This window comes from Zootoca vivipara, chromosome 15 (genome assembly GCF_963506605.1).
Source record: "Zootoca vivipara chromosome 15, rZooViv1.1, whole genome shotgun sequence".
Classification (NCBI taxonomy): domain Eukaryota; kingdom Metazoa; phylum Chordata; class Lepidosauria; order Squamata; family Lacertidae; genus Zootoca; species Zootoca vivipara.
Genome location: NC_083290.1, coordinates 45,118,358 through 45,140,279, shown reverse-complemented (window position 1 = coordinate 45,140,279; position 21,922 = coordinate 45,118,358). Strand labels below are relative to the sequence as shown.

Genomic DNA, 21,922 nt, shown 5'->3' with positions numbered 1-21,922 from the left:
CATGTTGTGCAGTCCACAAACAATTACGTTCATGGTACACCAAAAGCAGCTTGGTAGCCTTGAGAATAAGCCCTACTGAAATAAACTGAATTTTCTTCCAATAGGATACACCACCCACCAAAGTTTATTTCAAAAGGGGTTCAGTCCTGTGCACCCTTACATTCTAGTACCACTGTGGAACTTATGTTTGAGTAAAGGTGCATAGGATTGGACTGCATATCTGTCTTGGCTCAGAGAATATTGTGTTCCAGTTTTTTAGAAAGCAGCCTCCTCGTTTTACCTGCATAGGAGTAGTGGGGAATAGGAAGGATTGGACCCAGCTTGGTGGTTTGCCAAAGGCATCAAGTTGGCCACTATGAAAACAGGATGCTGGACTAGATCAGCTATTGGCCTAATCCAGCAAGCTGTCCTTATGTTCTTAAGGATAGTGTGTCTGAACTATACAAATGTGTGTGCGGGCGGCAACACTTCTCAGACGAATAATAGAATCATAGAGTTGGAAGAGACCACAAGGGCCATCCAGTCCAACCCCCCGCCAAGCAGGGAACTCTTGCTTTGCCAAGAGTGGAGCACATTTTCCGTCTTTGTATTTATTTCTTCTTCAGAAAGAAACAAGCAGGGGCAGGAAAAAGTCTGGAATGACAAACACACCCAGAGTATCTGGGTATCTGCAGAACCTCTGCGTCCAGTTGTTAGGCAGATGGCTTTTTTTAAAAAAAAGGAAAAAAGTGTGCGGCCTTCGGGGCGGGGGAGGACACACTCCAGGCTCCTCCCCTCATGTTCCTCCTTGGCCAATCGCCGGACGAGAAGGCGGGGGGGCGGGGCGCCAGAAAGTGATCTCGCCTAGGGCGCCAAAAACCCCAGCACCGGCCCGACGCCAGACCAACACGGCTACCTACCAGTAACTTTGTCCTTATTGTTATTCCTATTAGGAAATACTATTGTCTTTCAGTCATTAATATTTCACCAGTAAATGCCTACCAAGCCTTGGCTAATTTGCCTTCAGTTGTATATGTATTTCCTTTTTTAAAAAGGCATTTTTTCATCTGGGGCTCCAGGAATATTCCAACCCCGCAAACAAAACATTCAAAGGGGACGCGCGTGTCCATGTCGGGACAGTCCTCTTCTCGGACCTCTTGGCCAGCCTCCTCCCGCCCGCTCTTCCCCGCTTCGTCGCCCTTCCCTTCGGAGCCGGCTCCTCCCCGGGGGTGGTCCCGGGACTGGGAGGCCGCGCCGCGCACGCTCCATAAGCGGAGGGGCCGCTGCTCGGAGCCCCGAGATCCCGGCGCGGCCACGGGGATGGCGATGGGGATGGTGCGGGCCGCGCGGAGCTGCTGGCTGCTGCTGTTGCTCTTCGGGGCGCTGACCTTGCAGGCCGACCGGCCAGGTGAGTCCGGAGGGGGGACCCCCTTTCCTTCCCCTTCCCCTCCTTTAGAGCGCCTGAGTTCTCCTTTGGCCGGCGCCCCTCCCTCCCCGCCCCCCTGAGCCAGGGATCTCCGAGGAAGGAGACGCAAGCCTCCCCCCTCCCCCTCCCCGCAGATCCCCTGAACCTCGCCGAAGCGCCACCCTCTTCTCCCTCTTCCGCTCAGGAACATTGGCAAGGAAGCAGGGATTCCTCAGCCCCGTCCGTTTCGCTGGCTAAGAGGCTTGGAAAGAGACTCCACATTCTGGAGATCCTACGGACGCGCGCGCTTTGCACTCTAAGCGGATTCTCCGCCGCTTAAGCAGCAGCGGGGCTTGGAAGCTAAGCAAGCTTTGGTCGGAACAGCGCCTGGGGAGCTTCTGTATAAGAGAGCAGGGAAATGTTTGGTCAATTAATGCGGGCAGGCAAAAACTCTTGCTCCCCAAGCCTAGAATATCCCTTTCTTTCTTTTAAGAACCCCTTCCTAAAAGGCATTCCGAAGCCATTTACAATCGTATATGAAACCGTTGCACAATTGAAAACAGTTAAAACAATATAAATATGTTGTTGTTTAGTCGTTTAGTCATGTCCTTCGTGACCCCATGGACCAGAGCACGCCAGGCACTCCTGTCTTGCACTGCCTCCCGCAGTTTGGTAAAAAATATACATATACAAAGTTCAAAATAATATTGGGAGCATGCTCATCAAATATGCAGATGACACCAAAGTGGGAGGGGTTGCTAATGCTGCAGAAGACAGAATCAGAATTCAAAATGACCTTGAACAGTTTGGGGAACTGGGCCCAAGCTAATAAAAATAATTTCAATAGGGACAAATGTCAGGTTCTGCACTTAGGCGGAAAGAACCAGATACATAAATACTTATGGGGGACAACTGGCTTACTTTTCACAGTACATATGAAAAGGATCTAGGGGTCTTAGTAGACCACAAGCTGAACATGAGTCATCAGTGTGATGCAGCAGCAAAAAAAGCTAATGCTATTCTCAGCTGCATCAACAGAAGTCCAGTATCCCGATCAAGGGCAGTCATATTACAACTTGGTCAAAACACACATGGAATACTGTATCCAGTTCCGGACACCACAATTTAAGAAGGATGTTGACAAGCTGGAAGGTGTGCAGAGCAGGACAAACAAGATGATCTGGGGTTTGGAAACCAAGTCTTATGAGGAACGGTTGAAGGAGCTGGGAATGTTTAGCCTGGAAAAGAAATTGAGAGGAGAGAGGATAGCCATCTTCAAATATCTTAAGGGCTGTCACATGGAGGATTGAGTAAGCTTGTTTTCTCCTGTTCCAGAGCTAGGACCTGAACCAATGGCTTCAAGTTACAAGAAAGGAGATTCCAACTAAACATTTGGAAAAACCACCATAAGAGTAGTTTGTCAGTGGGACAGTCTCCCTTGGGGTGTGCAGTGATTTTTTTTGTTTTGTTTTTTAATATAAACTTTATTACTTTTTCTCTTTAAAAACATAAACACTCAACATACACATACATTATTACAGACAAAAAAACCCAGTACATTCTGAAGATCTAATCATGCAACCAAAAATGCAATCACAAAAAACAAAAACAAGAATAATTTTTTTAGAAAATAAAATCATTCATTTGTGTTTTCTTTTAACTGACTTCCAATTATTCTCTCTGTAATCTATGTATATTCACCTTATTATAGCGCATAATTTTTATCTTCCATTTAATATAATCTTCCCTTAAATTCAATTTAGGTTCAACCTTAGTCTGCTGTTAGGATTTGGATACACCATTATTATTTATGTACTCATCAAATATCCTCCATTCCTTTTGTTTGTTTGTTTGTTTGTTTGTTTGTTTTGTCCTCTAATTCTTCCAGTAAATTTTCATAGCTGCGAATATTCTTTCATTAAAACTTGCTAATCTGTCGTACTGGGTAATTTTTTGTTTTTCCAATTCCTCACAATCAGGACTCTTGCTGCCAAAATTCCATACATCAACAGTATTCTATTTGGGGTTTTTATGTCTTCTGGTATTATATTTAGTAAAAACATTTCTGGTCTTTTTTTGATTGTACATTTTAACATTTTCTTACCGTAAGTTCTTCATAAATGTTATTCCAAAACCTACATATTCCAGGACATTTCCACCACATATGCATTTGAGTTCCTAATTCAGCATCACACCTCCAGCACTTGGGTGATTTATTCTTGTACATCTTGGCTAATTTTTCTGGTGTTCGAGTAATACGAGGAATATAATAGATATATTGGAATATCTGGAATTTAAAATAGATAAGAAAACAGCACTATTGCTGCTGGACGCCGAAAAGGCTTTCGATAATGTCTCCTGGGAGTTTATAAGAAAGCAGATAGAAATGATGGGAATAAAGGAGAGGATGAAAAAGGCTGTAGGAGCAATTTATGAACAAGAAAGGGCTAGACTAATAATAAACGGAAGCATGACGGATAGCTTCCCAATATCAAAGACAAGGCTGCCCACTCTCCCCTCTCCTATTTATTATGGTGCTAGAAGTTCTCCTAAACAACATCAGAAACTATGATAATTTAAAGGGAATAATGGTAGGAAAGAGGTCCTATAAAGTTCGAGCCTTCGCGGATGACCTAATAATAACAACACAAGACCCAAAAGAAAATATACCAAGAGCTTTAGAAATTATCAAAGATTACAGGAAAGTGGCAGGCCTGAAAACAAATTATAAGAAAACAATGCTATTAAACAAAAAATATGGATAAGAAAGAAAAAGAAGAATTACAACAACTGACAGGTCTAGAAATAAAGAAAAAGGTAAAGTATTTAGGGATTTGGATAACATCGACAAGATTAAATTTATATGAAGATAACTATAAAAAAATGGAGTGAAATAAAAAAGGAAATGGAACAATGGAGTAAATTACACCTATCGCTCTGAGGTAGAATATCGGTAGTAAAAATGAACATACTCCCTAAGCTAATGTATTTATTCCAAACAATACCAATATTGGGGGGTGTTAAATGCTTTACCGAATGGAAAAATGATATAACACAGTTTATATGGAACGGGAAAAGACAACGAATAAACTACCAGCTATTAACGGACAGTAAAGAAGGAGGGGGATTTGCCCTCCCAAATTTAGAATTATACCATGCGGCAGCGGGGTTAGTCTGGTTGAAGGAGTGGGTGACCTTGGAAAATCCAGAAATATTAGACCTGGAGGGAGTGGAAAATAAATTTGGCTGGAACTCCTATTTACTCCATGAGAAGGTCAAGGTCCTCAGGGGTTTCTTAAACCATTTGGTAAAGAAATCACTATACCTAATATGGATAAAACATAAAGGAATCGTAGAACCCAAGATCTTCCTGTGAACCTCACCAATAAATGTGATAACGGTCAAAAAATTGAACATGGATGGAAATATCGCCACGTATCAAGATCTATTAGAAAACAAAATGAGTTAAAATTGAGAAAATATGAAGAAATAAAAGACTACCTTTCGGATTGGCTACAATATTTTCAAATTAATCAGAGGTTTAATGAGGACAAAAAATTGGGAATTGCCAAAGAAAAATCCAAATTTGAGAAAGAATTAATACAAAGCGATGGAAAATACATTTCACGTATGTATAACCTGCTGTTTGAGTGGGACCTCAAAGAGGAACAAACTAACTCTGCAATGATCAAATGGGCCCAAGACCTGGGCTATAATGTCCTGATAGAACAGTGGGAAAGGCTATGGAGGGTGGACTTAAAATTCACCGCCTGTTATAATTTAAGAGAAAACATCTTAAAGATGATGCAGTGAATTTTTTTGTAGGGGAACAGTTAGGGCAAGAGATGCCAGCTTGTGAGAGCAATGGGGTGCTGTCGTAACATTGTGATCTCTCATGTGAGCATTGTGCCTCCTTCCATAAGCTGAGCAAAAGCTTCCCAGGCTTTGGGAAGGAGGCACCAGAGATCAATAATTTACTGGAAACATTTAGGGGACCAACGTAGTCCCCCTAGTCCACTGATGGCACGCTACTGCTTGTTGTGGACTCTCCTTCACTGGAGGCTGAGATTCCTGCATTGCAGGGGGTTGCACTAGATGACCCCGGGGCTCCTTCCAGCTCTACATTTCTATGATTCTATAGTATTAAAAATCTGGAAATTTAGAAGACACAGAAAAACCCTAGAGGAGGTGTTTGCCTCATGTGCAGTGCAAGGGAGTTCCAAGGAAGAGGACTAGTTCTAGCATCCCCCAGAAGGAATCTTTGGATGGGCTCCACAGGATGCTCTTGCAGTGGCTGGTTGGGGAGGTAGGGGTTGGACGTATAGGTAAAGGGGACCCCTGACCATTAGGTTCAGTCGTGACCGACTCTGGTGTTGCGGTGCTCATCTCGCATTATTGACCGAGGGAGCCGGCGTACAGCTTACAGCTTCCAGGTCATGTGGCCAGCATGACTAAGACGCTTCTGGCGAACCAGAGCAGTGCACGGAAATGCCGTTTACCTTCCCGCCCTATTTTATCTACCTGCACTTTGACGTGCTTTCAAACTGCTAGGTGGGCAGGATCAGAGTTGTATAGGATACTAGCTGTACCCAGGCATGCATTGCTGTGGCTCATTCAGGCCCCGTTTCCCAGGACAGGGGGAGGATGTGACTCCCCTGACCTCCGTCTGTTCCCCCCCCCATATACCACATCCACAGGTTGGGGAGGGTTTGTGGGGGTCCCCTGGTGGATGCCGGTGGGCGAGGGGGTAGGGAGCTGGGTAATGTTGGGGAGGGTCCCCTGTTTCCCCCGTCGGATCTTGGGGAGGGAGCGTGTGGCGGTGAGAGCGGGTCTGTGTGGGGCCCTCCGAGGATACGGGTGAGCATTGTCGGTTCCCTGTTGGTGGTGGTGGGTGGTGGAAGGTGAGGAGAGGCAAGGGGCGGCCTACCTCCCAGGCTCCCTGCCGCCCTCCCTCTCCTCCTGGCGGCTCTGGAGGTGGCCTAGGAGGCCGTGAGTGGCGCAAGGGAGAAGCCGGGATGGGGGCCTTGATGGGGAGGTAGGCGGAGGGGGGCGGGTGGGGGGTGTCGTGATCAGCCTGGCTCTACAGACGGCGGTGGTGTTGGCGCGGTAGTGGCGACGGGGTCCGGCTGGTTCTCCTGCCATCGGTGGAGGCGACTTGGGGGTCCGGCTTGACACTCGAGACAGGGCGGCTGTGGTGCCAGGGTCCGGACTGCCCTCCTGCCATCAGCGGAGTTGGCAGAGTGGGGTTTGGGGCCTGGCCTGGCTCTGGAGGTGCCGTCGGTGGGTTTGGTGATGGTAGGGCTGGCCTGGTGAGGTCGGCCTACCCTCCTCCTGTCGGTGGAGTCGGCTTCGGGGCCAGCCTGGCTCTCGAGGCGCTGGCGCTGGCTTTGGTAGCAGCAGGGCCCGGCCTGGTGAGGTAGGAGGAGGAGGAGTAGGGGGTGGGGGGGTACTACACAAATGGCGTCAGTTCCTTTGACGTCCACTGGAGGGCGCTATTATTATTTTTCACAAAATCATGTTTATGCCAACACTCGCATATTGGACTGGAATGTTGTGTCCAAATTTCAACATAATCCATCAAACGGTTTCGGAGAAAAGTCATTGGTCCCAAACATGAACATGTTTCATTTTTATATGTATAGATACCAAAGAAGGTGTTCCTGAGCGCTGGTGGATCAGACCAAAGGGCCACCAACTTCAGCACCCTATTTTCCAGAGTGGCCCATCATATGATTAGAGGAAGTCCAGGAGCTCAGCTTGAATGCAGCCTTCCTCTCTGCTGTTCTTCCACAGCAGTTGGTTCCGACTGGGGCTTCTCCTCTGGATAGTGCCCTTCTTCCTTCTGGGCAGTTGCCCCGCGGGGGCTGCTTCCTGGGGGGCTCAAGCTACTTGGAAGCTCTGCTGTTCAGATCACATTGAAATGAATGGAAGGCACGCCAGTGCAGCAAAGTCTACCGTGTTTCTCATATTATAAGACACGTCTTATATTTATTTTTTCCTCAAAAAAACACACTATGGCTTATTTTCAAGGGATGTCTTATTTTTTTCCTCCTCCTCCTGCCGCGGCCGGCATTGCTGCTGCTCCTATCACTATGTCTTATTTTCGGGGTATGGCTTATATTCCTTGAATGCTTAAAAATCCTGCTATGGCTTATTTTATGGGGATGCCTTAAAATATGAGAAACAGGGTAGTGTTAGGGCATATGAGAACTCAGTGCTTGTTTTTATTTTATTTTTGCCCTTAACTTGTTTTAACTCTTTATGATATTATTTGGTTTTATGTTTTTATATTGTTTTAACCTGCTGTGATATATCTTTATGATACAGCAACATACAGGGGAAACTCGGAAAATTAGAATATTTTCGAAAAGTGCATTTATTTCAGTAACACAACTTAAAAGGTGAAACCAATATATGAGATAGATGCATGACATGCAAAACAAGATATGTCAAGCCTTTACAGTGGTACCTCGGTTTACAAACAGTCCCATTTACGAACGCCTCCATTTACGAATGTCGCGGACCCGGAAGTGTTTACATCCGGGTTCTGCGGTGTCAGATGCGCAGACGCGCACACGCAGAAGTGTGCCTTCAGGGAGCAAATGCCTCCGTTTACAAACGCCTCCGTTGAATGTTCGTAAACCGAGGTTCCATTGTATTTGTTGTAATTGTAATTATTTGTCGTTAGGCGGGTCAATTATAAATGGAATGTAATTAATGAAATGTAATGGGGATGTTTATTTTTGTTTATTGTATTATTGTAACTATTTGTTTTATTACTGTGGAATTTCCAAAAGAAAGCATTTGTAAAAAAAAAAAATGCATTACTGAAATAAATGCACTTTTCAACGGTATTCTAATTTTCCGAGTTTCACCTGTATAACTATTTTTATCTATCAATCAATAAAATAAACATGATAACAACCTGTGAAATGCGTTACATAGCTTGTGAGAGGGAGGGGATTGAGAGGGAGGCCTGCCTGGCAGCCGCGAGTTTTGATCTGGGGACATGGCTTCCTGCTCATTTTCTTGGTCACCATGCTACACTCACATGTATGTATGTTAAGGGGTGGGGATGCCCAAATAGCCTGCAATATCTGCACTCTTCTTTTTAAATTATTTGCTGGTCATTTGACATGATAGGGCCATAGCTCAGTGGCAGAGTATCTGCTTTGCATGCAGAAGGTTCAGTCTCCAATGGCATCTCCTGCTGGGGATGCCTGAAATCCAGGTCAGTGTGTAAAGGGACCCCTGACCATTAGGTCCAGTCGTGACCGACTCTGGGGTTGCGGCGCTCGTCTTGCGTTATTGGCCAAGGGAGCCAGCATACAGCTTCCAGGTCATGTGGCCAGCATGACAAAGCCGCTTCTGGCGAACCAGAGCAGCGCACGGAAATGCTGTTTACCTTCCTGCTTGTAGCAATTCCTATTTATCTATTTGCACTTTGATGTGCTTTCGAACTGCTAGGTTGGCAGGAGATGGGACCAAGTAACGGGAGCTCACCCCGTCGCAGGGATTCGAACCGCCGACCTTCTGATCGGCAAGCCCTAGGCTCAGGGGTTTAACCCACGGCGCCACCTGCGTCCCAACAGTCTTACTTGGTATAAGGCAGCGTCCTGTGTTCCTGTGATGGGATCATGGCAGTTTGATTCTTCCACCACCTTCTCCCCCCCGCCCCCCCCCCAACTACAAAGCACAGGCTTTAAAATGGCATATATTACAGTTAAGTTCTGTCACTTTACCAACACTTTAAATGTTTATTTCTTTCCTCCCTTCCTTCCTTCTTTCATATCCCACATTTCTTCCACCATGAAACACCATGTTCTTCATGTGGTTCCCAGGGGGTCTCCCATCCAGGCCCTCTAACCTGGAACCTCTTTATTTATTTTATTTATAAATACATTTTAATGCTACTTTGGTGCCCTAGCAAGAACTCCCAAAGCAATTTACATAAAATAACAAATCTTTAAATTCAGTGCTGAATGTAGCCCCCTCCCCATTTTGGCAGGGATAGGCAAGGATAGACTGACATATGGTAGCAAATTTTTAAGGTGCCAAATGCAGGCTCTGCTCCCAGGGGAGAAAACGTTAAGGCTCTCAGTTGTTCTTTTGCAGCATCACCTTTACCTTCCCCACACCTGATGCTGTATGATGTCAGATATGGAGCAGGTGGGCAGGGCTGGGGAAGAACCATCTTGTGGCCCACATTAGGATCCCTGGTGGGTCTAATTGAGGTTCCTCACTCTTATTGGAGGTGCTGTTTTCATGATTATAATATTGGAGGGAGGCCAGCCCTATAGATCTGTTTGTATAGGCAAGGGGCATTTTGGAATTTGAAGCTCCTGAACACAAGAAGAGTTCTGCTGGATCAGGCCCATGGGTTATCTAGTTCAGCTTCCTGTTGTCATGGTGGCCAACCAGAGCAAACCCACGAGCAGGATCTGAGCGCAAGAGCCTTCCTCTGCCCACCAGCAGTTCCCAGGAACTGGCATTCAGAAGGATACTGCCTCTGACTGCGGAGAAGGAACCACGGATCCATCAACTTGTCTAATCCTCTTTTAAAGCCATCAAGATTGGTGTCCATCATTGCCTCTTGTGAGAGCAAGTCCCATAGTTTAACCATGAGCTGTGTGAAGAAGGGCTGTCTTTTGTCTGTCCTGAAAGTTCAGTTCTCCACATTTCCATACCAGTTTGTGATTTATTTATTTTTAAAAGCTCATAAAAATTCAATGTTCTCTGAATTTCTCTTAATAGAGACCTTTTGATATGCAATTCTGCTTAACACACAGTTTTAACACATTTTTTTAGAAAAGCAATTTTCTCTAATGTAATGTATTTTTCATCTTATTTTTATGAATATATGCATTTTTATGCACACCTACCCTAAAATGTGTATTTTTGTATGTATTCTTTTGGTTCCAAAATTTGGAAGCTTTTAGAGGGTAGCTGTGTTTCAGTTTGTGTGTTATTCTGGAAAGTCAAAATTAGGTAGGTTTGCCTTTAAATGTAAACTAAATTGTTTGCCCCCATTCCTATTCATAGTATAGAACAGGAAGTAGGAAAAGCTCTCACACCAGCAACTTCTAAATAAACTTGAAATTGCTTAGATGTTTGGACAAATTAAGGACAGAGGAAATACACATCAAAAACAAAGAGGATGCCTAGAACCGAAACAGATCCAATTAATCTGTTTAGTGAGTTCAGACTTCCTACATGGGTATCCTGATCATAGAGTGTGCAGTAAGAGTCCTTTTGAAATGATCAGTCTATTACAGGGGTCCTCAAACTACGGTCTGCAGTCCACATCTGGCCCACCAGGGTCCTGAACCCGGCCCGCCTGGGCAGAGCCAGTGCCGCCACCTTATTCCCGATGGAAGGAGGCACAGGATTGCTGCTGCCCTATTTACCCATTACAAGCTCTGAAACGCGCTTGAAACCAGGGTAACCTCTGAGGGGCTTGCTCATGAACAAACAAGGTGGGCGTTCATCTGATCTGGACCGTGTCGCAGCGCCCCTACCTTGGCAGCCACTTGCGGGTCTCCTCGGAGGAGGAGGGGGCACCATGCCGAAAGCCCCACAGAGCAGTGTCTGGCGCTGGCCACCATCGCTCCCCAGCCTGCCTTGGCTCAGGGAGTGGGGCGGGAGCTGCTCCTCTTCCCCTCCCAGGGGTTTGACCTGGCAGCAGCAGCAGCAGCAACTTAGGCAGCGACCTTTATTATTCCTTTCCAAAACATTTTCTTTTCCCAGCTTTCTGTTGAGTCGAGTTCTTTTCCGCCACCTCCCCTTTAGCTGCTTTCATTTTTCCGGGTTGGGAGCATTTGGGGAAAGCGAGAGCAGGGGATACCAGGTGACCGCGGGGGTGGGTCACCTTTCTTCTTCCCCCCTTGAGCTTTAACTCTCCCCCCCCCTTCAGCCTGCAATCCCACTCACTCTCGGGGCTGCTTCCAAGCCCCCTCCCACGCTTCCTCCGGGGGAAACTCTGCTCCTGTTCCTGTTCTTCCGTCTCCAGTAGTGAGCAAGGGGTCCCTGACTGGATCTCTCTCCCCTTGGAACCAGTCAGGGCAGGGCTGCCATTTCCCCACCCCCTTTTCCCAGGCCCTTTCTTCCTGAGGTAGCAGCAGCGGAGGAGGAGGAGCCCGTGGGGTGAACTCGCTCACTCCCTTTTGCGGAGAGGTGCAATGTACCTGTGGCGCCTCCTGCAGCTCCCATGCGGCCTCTCGTTTCGGGCTCCCCGCGAACAACTATTGAGTATTATAGAAACCCCCGGGTAAAGACTGCCCTGACAGCAACAGCAAAGGCGTGCTCAGCCCGGGCGCAATCCGGCCTCCCTCCCTCAGCTGACTTGTTCTGTGGGAAGGAGGGAGACAAAGGCGAGGCCGGCCCACCCTCCTTTTTGCTTCCCTTCCTTTGCGAATTGGGAAATAGGAGGAGAGACCGGATCGTGCATGTCCCCACTTGGAGTGCTCCAGGCAAAGTGAGCCTTTGACTAGATCCAGCTGCAGCACTCTCCAGATGTCCTCAGCCTCCTGCCCTTTTGCCCTAAGCAAGTTTCCAACCATTCTTCCACCTAGCTCAGTATTGGCTACTACACTGACTGGCAGCAGTTTCAGGTAGGGATCTTTTTGTGTACTGCAAATAAAATATGTGCAGTGTGCATAGGAATTTGTTCATATTTTTTTCCAAACTATAGTCCGGCCCCCAACAGTGTCTGAGGGACAGTGAACTGGCCCCCTGTTTAAAAAGTTTGAGGACCCCTGGTCTATAAGGACTGGAGGCGTTTATGATATATTTATGGAGGAATAATAAGAGAATGTAATTTACAGTTATCCAAAGAGCAGCTTCACCTGCACAACACATTTCACTACCCAAGGGAAGGACAGAGTTCCCTCCTTCCACCTACAGAGGCAATTGGATTTTGCTGTTGCTTTTTAACTTTAAGAATCTCTCTGCCTTTTAAACCTCTGTCTTTCTTCTCTGATTCAGCTGCTGAGGAAGCCTGGCATGTTTGCCAGGGAACCCTTGGAAACTGCAGAAGGTTTTGTAAGGTGTTGTAGGGTACAAACTCTGTTCATATGTGGCAGCCGTTGGGCCTTCTCTAGTCATCATTGGCTGGGAGGATAAACTTGTCCATCTTGGGTGACCTTCTCATTTGACGGAGTCCCAATCCTAGAACCCAGTCTCCGTCTCAAAATTATTAAAGACAAGGCAGGAAATGTTATGTTAAGAGTAGCACCCCTTCAGTCCCCACCACCCGGTAGGCCAGTATCAATCCTTCACTTTGGCATAAGCCTTCTCAGGCCCTGCTTCCCTCTTTACCTTAGGGGGTGTCCAGAGAGTTCTGAGTTTTGGGGGGGAATGACTGAGTGTTGTTTGGGGAACTGTGATCCCTTCCAGACATCCTTCTGGTCCATCATTGGTGCACTGACGCCAATGTCCCATACTGCCTATGCAGCCTATGCTATCTGCTTCTCAATGGTAGCACAATGGCCTCCTGTGTGTGCTCCTGCCATTTGCAAATGGCCAAAAAAGAAGGCAAACTAGGACATGCGCATGGCAGTGGGCAACTTCAAACCAGCCCCGTCTCCCTGGGTTCTTTAAGCAAACCTGGACTGAACAACCCAAGTAATATAGGATGCCTTCAAATAGAAGGCAGACCTTTGTAAAATAGAACACATGGCCACCCTGTGATCCTGGGACCTGTCTTCCTGGGGGGTCAGAAAGTGGAGACTCCTGGGCCGCAGCTGCTGTTCGCATGAGTTCATTTTTGCTAACCAAAAAGCAAAAAAAGGTCTTGAGGGTTCGTATTTGTAGCAGCCTGTTCTGGCACTAGGGCTTATTTTAGGGAACAGGAATTTGGTCCTTCAGCTACCAACCCATCCAGGAAATCTAGTTTTTGTCAGAGACCAGGCTGAGAAGTACTGCTCTGATGAGGAATGGTGGGAGCCTCCCCCTCCCAGGATCCTGAAGCTGCCCAGGAGCAGTGGAGCAGTATAGATTTCGAACAGTGGTTTGCAGAAGGGCATAGTTCTGAAGACAAAAGTTGAGATGAACTAGGAGAAGAACTGGGAGAGAGAGAGTTAACTGACTTGGCAGCCCAGAAAGCAAAGTGGTTGCAAGATCGGCAAGAAGTGACTAGGGGGGAAGTGGGTGGAATCCTTAATTGAGAACACCATCATTCTGAAAATGGTTGCTTTGTTCTTCTGCTGTAATCATTAAAGACTCTTTAAATGGTAAGCCACTCTTTTCGCTTGGTCCTGCTTATCCACAGCCAAAGGTGGGAAGGAAGCTGAGTCCCGAAGCCTGACAGTTTTTGACCAGCGTCTTACAATCTTGGTTGAAGGCCAGATGTCAGTGCTGGATTTTGTAACCAACATTTATGCTTTCAACTGCCTGAGAGCCATGCTACAAATATTTGTCTGCTACCTGTGTTTGCTGAGCCACAGTTTGGCCATCCACACCCTAATGCAGTCTTCATTCAGGTGTTCTCCAGATGTTTTGGACTACATCTGCCTTCATCCTTGACTGTTGATCATGCTGACTGGGAATGATGGGAAACACTAGCATGGGATCATGCAAGACTAATTTATATGTGCTGAGACAAAAGGTAAAACAAAAACAAAAAACAGTGTAGTTGGAAATAATTATTTAAGTTCAGTACAAGTTTGGAATAATGCAGGCATCCCCAAACTCGGCCCTCCAGATGGTTTTCCCATCATCCCTAGGCAACAGGACCAGTGGACAGGGGTGGTGGGAATTGTAGTCCCAAAACATCTGGAGGGCCGAGTTTGGGGATGCCTGCTTTAACCCCTGCCCTTCAGCTGATGAGTGGGAGTTAAGTGCTGCTCTGCTTGGCTGTGCACACCTGTTTCCTGCAGGCAATTGGTGTGAACAGCCAAGGAAAGCCTATAAAACACACTTCCCAAAGCTTGGGGGGGGGGTGAGCAGGAGAAGGAAAGAGGTGCTTTGGCAGTCTTCTGATTGGTGCCTCCCAAAGTGCCGAGAACAGGCGTAGCAATGTCCCTTGTGCCCACTGGGTGTTGGACACTAGGGAAGCTCACCCAAGAGATGTTGACAGGAGGTGGGACAACCCACCTATCAAGTGCGATGTCATAATGACACCAAGTGATTACAGGTGACCAAATTGGGTCAGTGGGCAGCGCCTGCCAGATTTGACCCATGAGGCTGATCCTGTTCTAGTCCATAGAGCCAAAAGGGTTCCCCCGCTTCCTTGATGTGTGCCTCCTTGAGCTCCCTGCAGGGAAAGAGAGTATAAATGTAGCAGTAATAATAGCTTATGCCTAAAGGCATCACATGCTGAACCTGGATAAGTCAACTCTCTTTTCTGACAAGCAATTAAAAATGCAATTAAAAGCATTTAAACTTGTTTCAAAAGGTGTTGATGTGAGTTTCTGGAAAGACCTCTGAAGGTGGCTGGAGGCTTCTCCCTGCCTTGTGGTCAGGATGCTTCTGTTAGGATTGACTTCTGTGTTGAGACGAATGAGCATGGAATTTCAAAAATCTCTGACAGGGAATTCCTGAGTCCTCCTTGATTAGATGGGGCATATTCCCTAGTTTAGAACATGGTTTGAAAGATTTGCTTCCTATGAAGGGCCCAAACTATAAAAGTTGGCTGAGATGAGGTGCAAATTCTGTATTGCTATTGCACCATCATCCTGTACAAAGGGAGGGGGAAAATAGGTACAAATCTAATCCATACCTTCCACAGATGAAAACGGGCATGGGGTCACTGCAGGAGCCCACCCTCCATATCAACCAACCTGGACTCTGTTCATCCTCTGAGGCCCTTCTCCCTGTGCCTCCTTCATGAAAGGTCCAGAGGGTGGCAACATGAGAACAGGGCCTTTTCTGCAGTGACTCCCCGCTTGTGGAATGCCCTCCCCAAGGAAGTTCATCTGGTGCCTTCATTATATGTTTTTAGGCGCCAGGCAAAAATGTTCCTCTTCAATGAAGACTTTGGCTGTTTAACAGCCCTTTTAAATGAGATTTTTTGATGGTGAGTGGTGTATAAATCTAGTAAATAATAAAATAAAATCTTAAAATAATAATGTACACATTTCTGAAGGGTCCTAAATCAGTCATTGCCAACCTGGTGCGTTCCAGATGCAACTCCCATCAGCACTAGGTGCCATTTAATAGTCCAGATAGTGCTGTTCAGTAAACAGCTCATGGGCGTACCCAGCGAGGGGTGGGGGGCAGCTGCCCCCCCGAAGCAAAAGAAATTTCTAAAGTGATGAAACGAAACAAAATTAGGTAGGGTGATGGCGAATAATCAGTTGTATACCACACTGAAATGGTGTAAAAACCGAGAAGTATCTAGAGCCACCTAGCAACTGGTAGAGGAATCTATGTTTACCTTCTTATTTACATTTAGAAGACATTGATGCTGCCTAAATGGATATAAAAAAACTGGTTCCAAAAAGGTAAGTTAAGTAATTTCTGTAGAAAATTAAATTTTAAAGGGTAAAGACCTGGCTCAGAAGTACAATGGGAGAGCACAGACTGACTGGGTTGTGTTTGATGAGCGTCCATCGGAAATTCTTCAAGGAAAATCAGGACTGGATTGAAACGAAAGTTTTGAACAAGTTTTCTTCAAACCCAAGAAAAATGATATTAGTGTAAGACATGTAACTAGAATAAAAATTAATTCCCCCCCCCAAGCAAATAATTGTAATAACTACCGTAATAAAGCACTGCTATAATTATATATAATTTTCTTAAAATTTAGGTTTCATTCCCCTTTTCCGTGCTGAAATGTCATAACCTGAATGACCATGGCTTGCCCCCCCCCCTAGTTTTGATCCTGGGTACGCCCCTGAAACAGCTCATATAATTAAATGGAGTGCACAGTTGGTTATTGCCCAACTTGCACAATAATAGTTGGTTATTGTGCTTGCTAAGTTGTTTAAATTTAATTATGCATTTCATGCTTTGAATTAACTAATTACTGCCAAGTAAAAGGTTCTGGCAAGGTAGGAGACAAGACAGGCAGGATTTCTGTCTTTTAGGCTGGAAGCCTCTCCCAGAAAAATGAGGCTGATATGGACTGCATTGGTATAAATCTTTGGAAGCAAACAAACTCCTGTGGGCTCTGTTCACATGCTACTCTCTCAGATGGGCCCACAGTTGGCAAGCTGCCTATTGTAAGACTGGTCCGAGTTTTGTCAATCCAATAATTATTCATCATCTTTTTTACATGTCTGGCAGCCGCGTTTGACAATTAAACAAGTTGGGTAAGGAATATCTCCACCTTTGGGTTGTGCATGCCACCTGTGTGGCATGTGCTTGTCATCTGATGTGTCTGTTTATTGCCAGTTCCATCCATGTCCACCTGTGATACCGGTATGTCTGTTGACTCCATGAGGCACAATGAGCAGGGGAGAGGCTAGGAAGTCAGAAGAAAGATGTGGGTTGATCAAGGTTTATAAGCCATGTAAGCTCATTCTAAAGGCAGTGCAGTCTTCACACCTGCTCCCCATGCCTCTGACTGACCTTGGGTGGCTGCACTGGGGTGACTCCTGTGAACGCGCCATGTCCCGCTTAATTCAGGGCAGTTGACTGGTGCACAATACATAAAATCAATTCACTTCCACTACAGTACAGATATCAACCAGAATGAATATCTCCATTTAGAAGATTAGTCGAAAGAAAATTGTCTTTAGCAGATGCAGGGGTTTTTTTTGGAGTGGGGGCTCATTTCAGTTATGTTTTGGTTTTTCATTTTTGAATTGCTGATTTGAATTGTTGTTTAAACAGGATGTTGGCTGCCTTAAAGGTTGTGTCATTGGAAGGTGCGGTAGGGATATTATAAAGAAAAGGCTTCTGTGATGCTCTGACTCTCACATGGGTTTCTTCTGCAGAATTGCTTCCCTTTCCCCAACATGTTTCCCAGCCTTCCCTTGGGGACCAGGGCTTGGCCACCTAAATAAAATGCCATTAAGTTAGATATGCCGAGATCAGTTAGCATAGCTGTGCCCACCCACACACTTGGGAAATGTTGGGCATGGCTGGGAATCAGCTTCATATTTGTTTGTTTCTAATTCTAAAACCATTACAAAACAAGTTTAACAATACAGAAGTATGCCAGAGTGGTAGAAATAGAAATTAACCTTGACACAAATAAACTACACCATGAATGAATTTGGAATGCTGAATTTCCTTGGCAAAATCACACTCCTTAAAAGGGGGAAAGGTTCTTACTCTTACCCATTATTAAAATTAAATATCTGAAGAAGTGTGCATGTACATGAAAGCTTATACCCAGAACAAACTTAGTTGGTCTCTAAGGTGCTACTGGACAATTTTTTTAAAAAAGTATTTACTTTGACTGCGTCAGACCAACAAGGCTGGGTACCTGAAGGTGGGTACCTGAATGCAAATATTAAAATTACTGAGATGAATTCAAATGCAAGTTATGCAAACCTGAATGAAAGTATGTTAAAGCAGAGTAGTACGTTTAAAATTCTGAATTTTCCTGGGAAAACACAGAACCCTCTCTCAATAATTTTCTTCTCTTGGCAATTACTGCCAGTAGAAAATGGACAGTTAGGAGGCTGCTTTATCTGGATCCAGACCCTTGGTCCACTTTGCGTACTATTGTCTACACCGACTGGCAGCAGCTGGCCAGGGTTTCAGACGGGGTCACTCCCACCCCTACCTGGAGATTAAAAGAATTGAACCTGCCACCTTCTGCATGCTAAGCAGGTCCTCTGACACGGGGCTATGACCCTTTCCCATAGTTTGCCTAGTTGTGTATTTATCTTGGCCACTCAGTAAATAAATTATAGCCTGTATTCAACTAAGTTTGGGTGCACTCTGAATTCTTATTTGCGTACTACCCATAGCTAGACCTCCCTCTCCCTAAAATCTGTCCCACATACTGCTCCTTCAAAGCATTATATAAAGGACATGCGTGAGTCAAACCACAGAGTTGGAAGGAACCCTGAGAGTCATCTCGTGCCACCTGATGCTGAATGCAGACGCTGCAATACAGGATGTCAGGTTGGGGAATGTGTGGCCCTCAAGATGTTGTTGGGCTACAACTACCAAGGGCCCCCAGTCCCTTGGCCAGGGATGCTGGGAGTTGTGGTCCCTCAGCACCTGGAGGGCCACTGAGGTGCTTGCTCTGAGTGGGGCCAGGGGACCTTCAGGCAATGGTGGGAAACCTCTGGCCCTCCAGATGTTCTTGGGCTACAGTTCCCACCAGCCCTGTCCCTTGCCTGTGCTGGGTGGTGCTAAGGGGAGTTTGTGTCCAACCAGCAGCAGGGGGGCAGGCCCATGTTGCTCTATCGCCTCACGGTGCTGAGGGCACAGCAGTGACCAATGCCACCCCCCTCGTGGTCCCCTCACCATAGCTGGTGAGCCACAGGTTCCCTGTTCCACCTGCAGAACATGAAAGGTAAGAATTGTGGGGATAACATTGTAGGTGTAACATATGAATCCCAGGGCTGAGGAACAAGTTTTGACTACATCTTTCACAGAACGGGATGACACTGCTTCCACTGGGGTAGGAATGGACCTCCAGATTTACCAGTATGTTGAAACATAGTAAACTGCTTAAAAAAACTTTTTGTATACTTCAATATATACTTATGTATATACAGTACTTCAAACAAGTAGTATATATATATTAATGAAACAGTTTCTGAAATAAATAAAACAAATAGGGCCATTTAAGCTAAGGCAAACCCGCTAAGTAAAATTAATTTATTATGTGCCCCAGGTGACTGTAATTAAAATGTGCGAATGAGATGAATCACTTCATCTCCACTTGACAGACTTCCTGCTTTGCTTGGAGCAATTTGCTGCGAATAGCTATAGAGCTCCTCACCAAATCTCCATTAGCAGGAGCCGCTTAGCACCAACCTAGTGATCCCTCCGCATTGCAATTGCAGAAGCACCACTTCTGCAAGGTGGGCTGGTGTCTATTGCTACCATGTTCCAGGTGGACAGTTCTCTGTGTGTAAGCACGATTGCAGAAGCAGGGGGAGAAGTGGAAACAGGTGCAATGTGGGGCAGCTTAGTGGAAGAGAGAAGTAGTTTCAAAAATAGGGTCGGGATGTTGAAGACAGTGCTTGGGGGGGGGGGAGAGGAAGCTGCACAAGTGCAATGTGAACACTGGTCCTTAGGGAAGTTAATCATGACAGTGTTGTGGACTCTCCAACCTTACAACTTGAACCATACATTTTTATTATAATAGCTACAGCATTACTATCTCATGCATGTTGTATAGTTAAATTGTACTTAATAAGGAAAAGTACTGGTGTTTCCCCTTTTTTAAGACACCGTCTTATATTTATTTTTCCTTAAAAAAAAAGCACACGGTGGCTTATTTTAAGGGGATGTCTTATCTGCTGCGCCGCCGATTGGCTGTCGCCATCGCCACGCCCACTCTGCGCCTTCCCCACCCGGTCGCTGGTTCTGGCTATGTCGGTGCTGCAGCAGCTATTTCACATTTCAAAAACTCCAAACGACTACATCTTACCTCCTCCTCCTCCTGCCGTGGCCGGCATTGCAGGACCTGGGCCCTGCTGGCTTGTTCCCTGGGCGCTCCATGCAGCGCTGCCTCGTGCTTTGTTGGCGCTGCAGCAGCTGCCGCTTCAAGAGGTCAAGCCAACCCGGCAGGCCTCCTCCTCCCGTGGCTGGCATTGCAGGAGCTGGGTCCTGCTGGCTCATGCCCTGGGCACTTCGTGCGGCACTGGTGTGCGCTTTGTCGGTGCTGCAGCTGCCGCTTCCGGGCACCAACCCGACCCGGCAGGCTTCCTCCTCCTGCCGCGGCCAGCATGCTGGGTCCCGTTGGCTGGCTGGGGTGCTTGGCGGTCTCGCTCCGCACAGCGCGGAAGTATGGCTTATTTTCGGGGTATGTCTTATATTTCTCAAATGCTTAAAAATCCTGCTATGGCTTACTATATGACTACGTCTTAAAATAGGGGAAACACGGTACCTGCAAATGTTCAGTAGAAATTTCCCTCAACTTTGTTGGTGATAATGCTGCGTGCTGAAATCCTGGTATGTTTTTGAGACTTGGATTTGTGTGACATGTTTTAAAGACACAGGTAGGTAGCCGTGTTGGTCTGAGTCGAAGCAAAATAAAAAAATTCCTTCAGTAGCACCTTAAAGACCAACTAAGTTTATATTTTGGTATGAGCTTTCGTGTGCATGAGGTATCTGAAGAAGTGTGCATGCACACGAAAGCTCATACCAAAATATAAACTTAGTTGGTCTTTAAGGTGCTACTGAAGGAATTTTTTTATGTTTTAAAGAGTGAAGGACACAATTTCATCTGAACGTAACAAAGTGAAAATGTGGGCTTCAAGTTCACTGTAGTTCTTTGCACTCTTGAGGTCCAAACTGCAGGTTACGTATAATTCCTTGTAACTTTTCCTTGAAGATCTCCTTTTCTTTTTTGAATGAAAAGCAGATTCTCCAGGCTGCAACCTTGAGTGGAGGAAGTGTTATATGTGGTTAGTTGCTGTTCACTAGCAAAGATGCTGGATATACTGAACAGGGCTGCAGAGAGGCAGGTACCTGCGGTAGCGATATAGAGCACACATAAACAGCCTGCACTCCAGACTCTAACCTTTCATTAAATAAAATAAAAGTTAGGAAGCAAAATGTGCACATTTTCCATGGGATGAGCCAGCCTGACTGCTCCCGTTTCAGTGTTTTTAGCTGTGGCTCTTTTGGCTTTAGACGTCTTGCTTTGTTATTTCAAGTATTTATAGCCCTCTCTTCACCTCAAGGTTTCAGGATGGGGCACAGAAGTATATTAAAATCACAATGAATGCAATTTAAAAAGCAACAACACTGGAGCAAAGCAAGACACATATTAAATCAGCACCAGTAAAATCAGAAGACATCAACAGACTCTTATAAACAAAATCTGCCCTTATTCCCTCATGGGGTACACAAGAGTCCTTTTAAGGTTCTCCATCGGTAGGAGAAAAGAACAGAGGCCAACCAGAGACATTGAGAAGCAAAGCAGCTGGTAAGCCTGATCTTTCTTAAACTGTTGCAACAGGGTGTTCTCTCTCTCACAAGAGAAAAGAAGGACCCCCAACCAAAGGTGTGCCAGCCCCTATATAGACTTTTGAAATTGCCCACCTCAAACTCAAGACCCACCCCAGTGTCACAATAAGTGTCACAATACATCACAGAAGGGGTGTAGCAAGGACCCCCCCAATACTTCACACATACATCACAGAAAAGGGGTGGTCTATGACAGAAATCTGAGTGTTGTTTTTCCCATGTCTGCCAGCTCCCTACAAAATAAAAAAAATCCCTTCAGTAGCACCTTAAAGACCAACTAAGTTTTTATTTTGGTATGAGCTTGTGCATGGACACTTCTTCACACACTTCAGCTCCCTGTTAATGTTCACTTGATTGGATCACCAGGGGAGCCTGGCCAGTCCCTTTGAAATGATAAATACTTAGTTCCTGAGCCAGGCTCACTCTATTCGCACCTGAAATGTGAAGGGCAGGTGTGGAGGACTCCCTGGTCCTGAATGGGGTAACTGTGCC

The 21,922-nt window shown here is 45.9% G+C and overlaps 1 protein-coding gene across 2 annotated transcripts in view; it reads left to right on the top strand.

Moving 5' to 3' along the window:
• Positions 1 to 1,055: 1,055 nt before the first annotated feature.
• ADAM9 (ADAM metallopeptidase domain 9) overlaps positions 1,056 to 21,922 on the top strand; it is a 95,924-nt gene continuing 75,057 nt past the window's right edge. For both annotated transcript variants that reach the window (XR_009556806.1, XM_035139116.2), the window contains exon 1: positions 1,056 to 1,387. Coding sequence is in view for 1 of the 2 variants with exons in the window: in XM_035139116.2 (XP_034995007.1) it covers positions 1,108 to 1,387 (280 nt within the window). In the remaining variant the exon portion in view is untranslated. The remainder of the gene's footprint in view (positions 1,388 to 21,922) is intronic.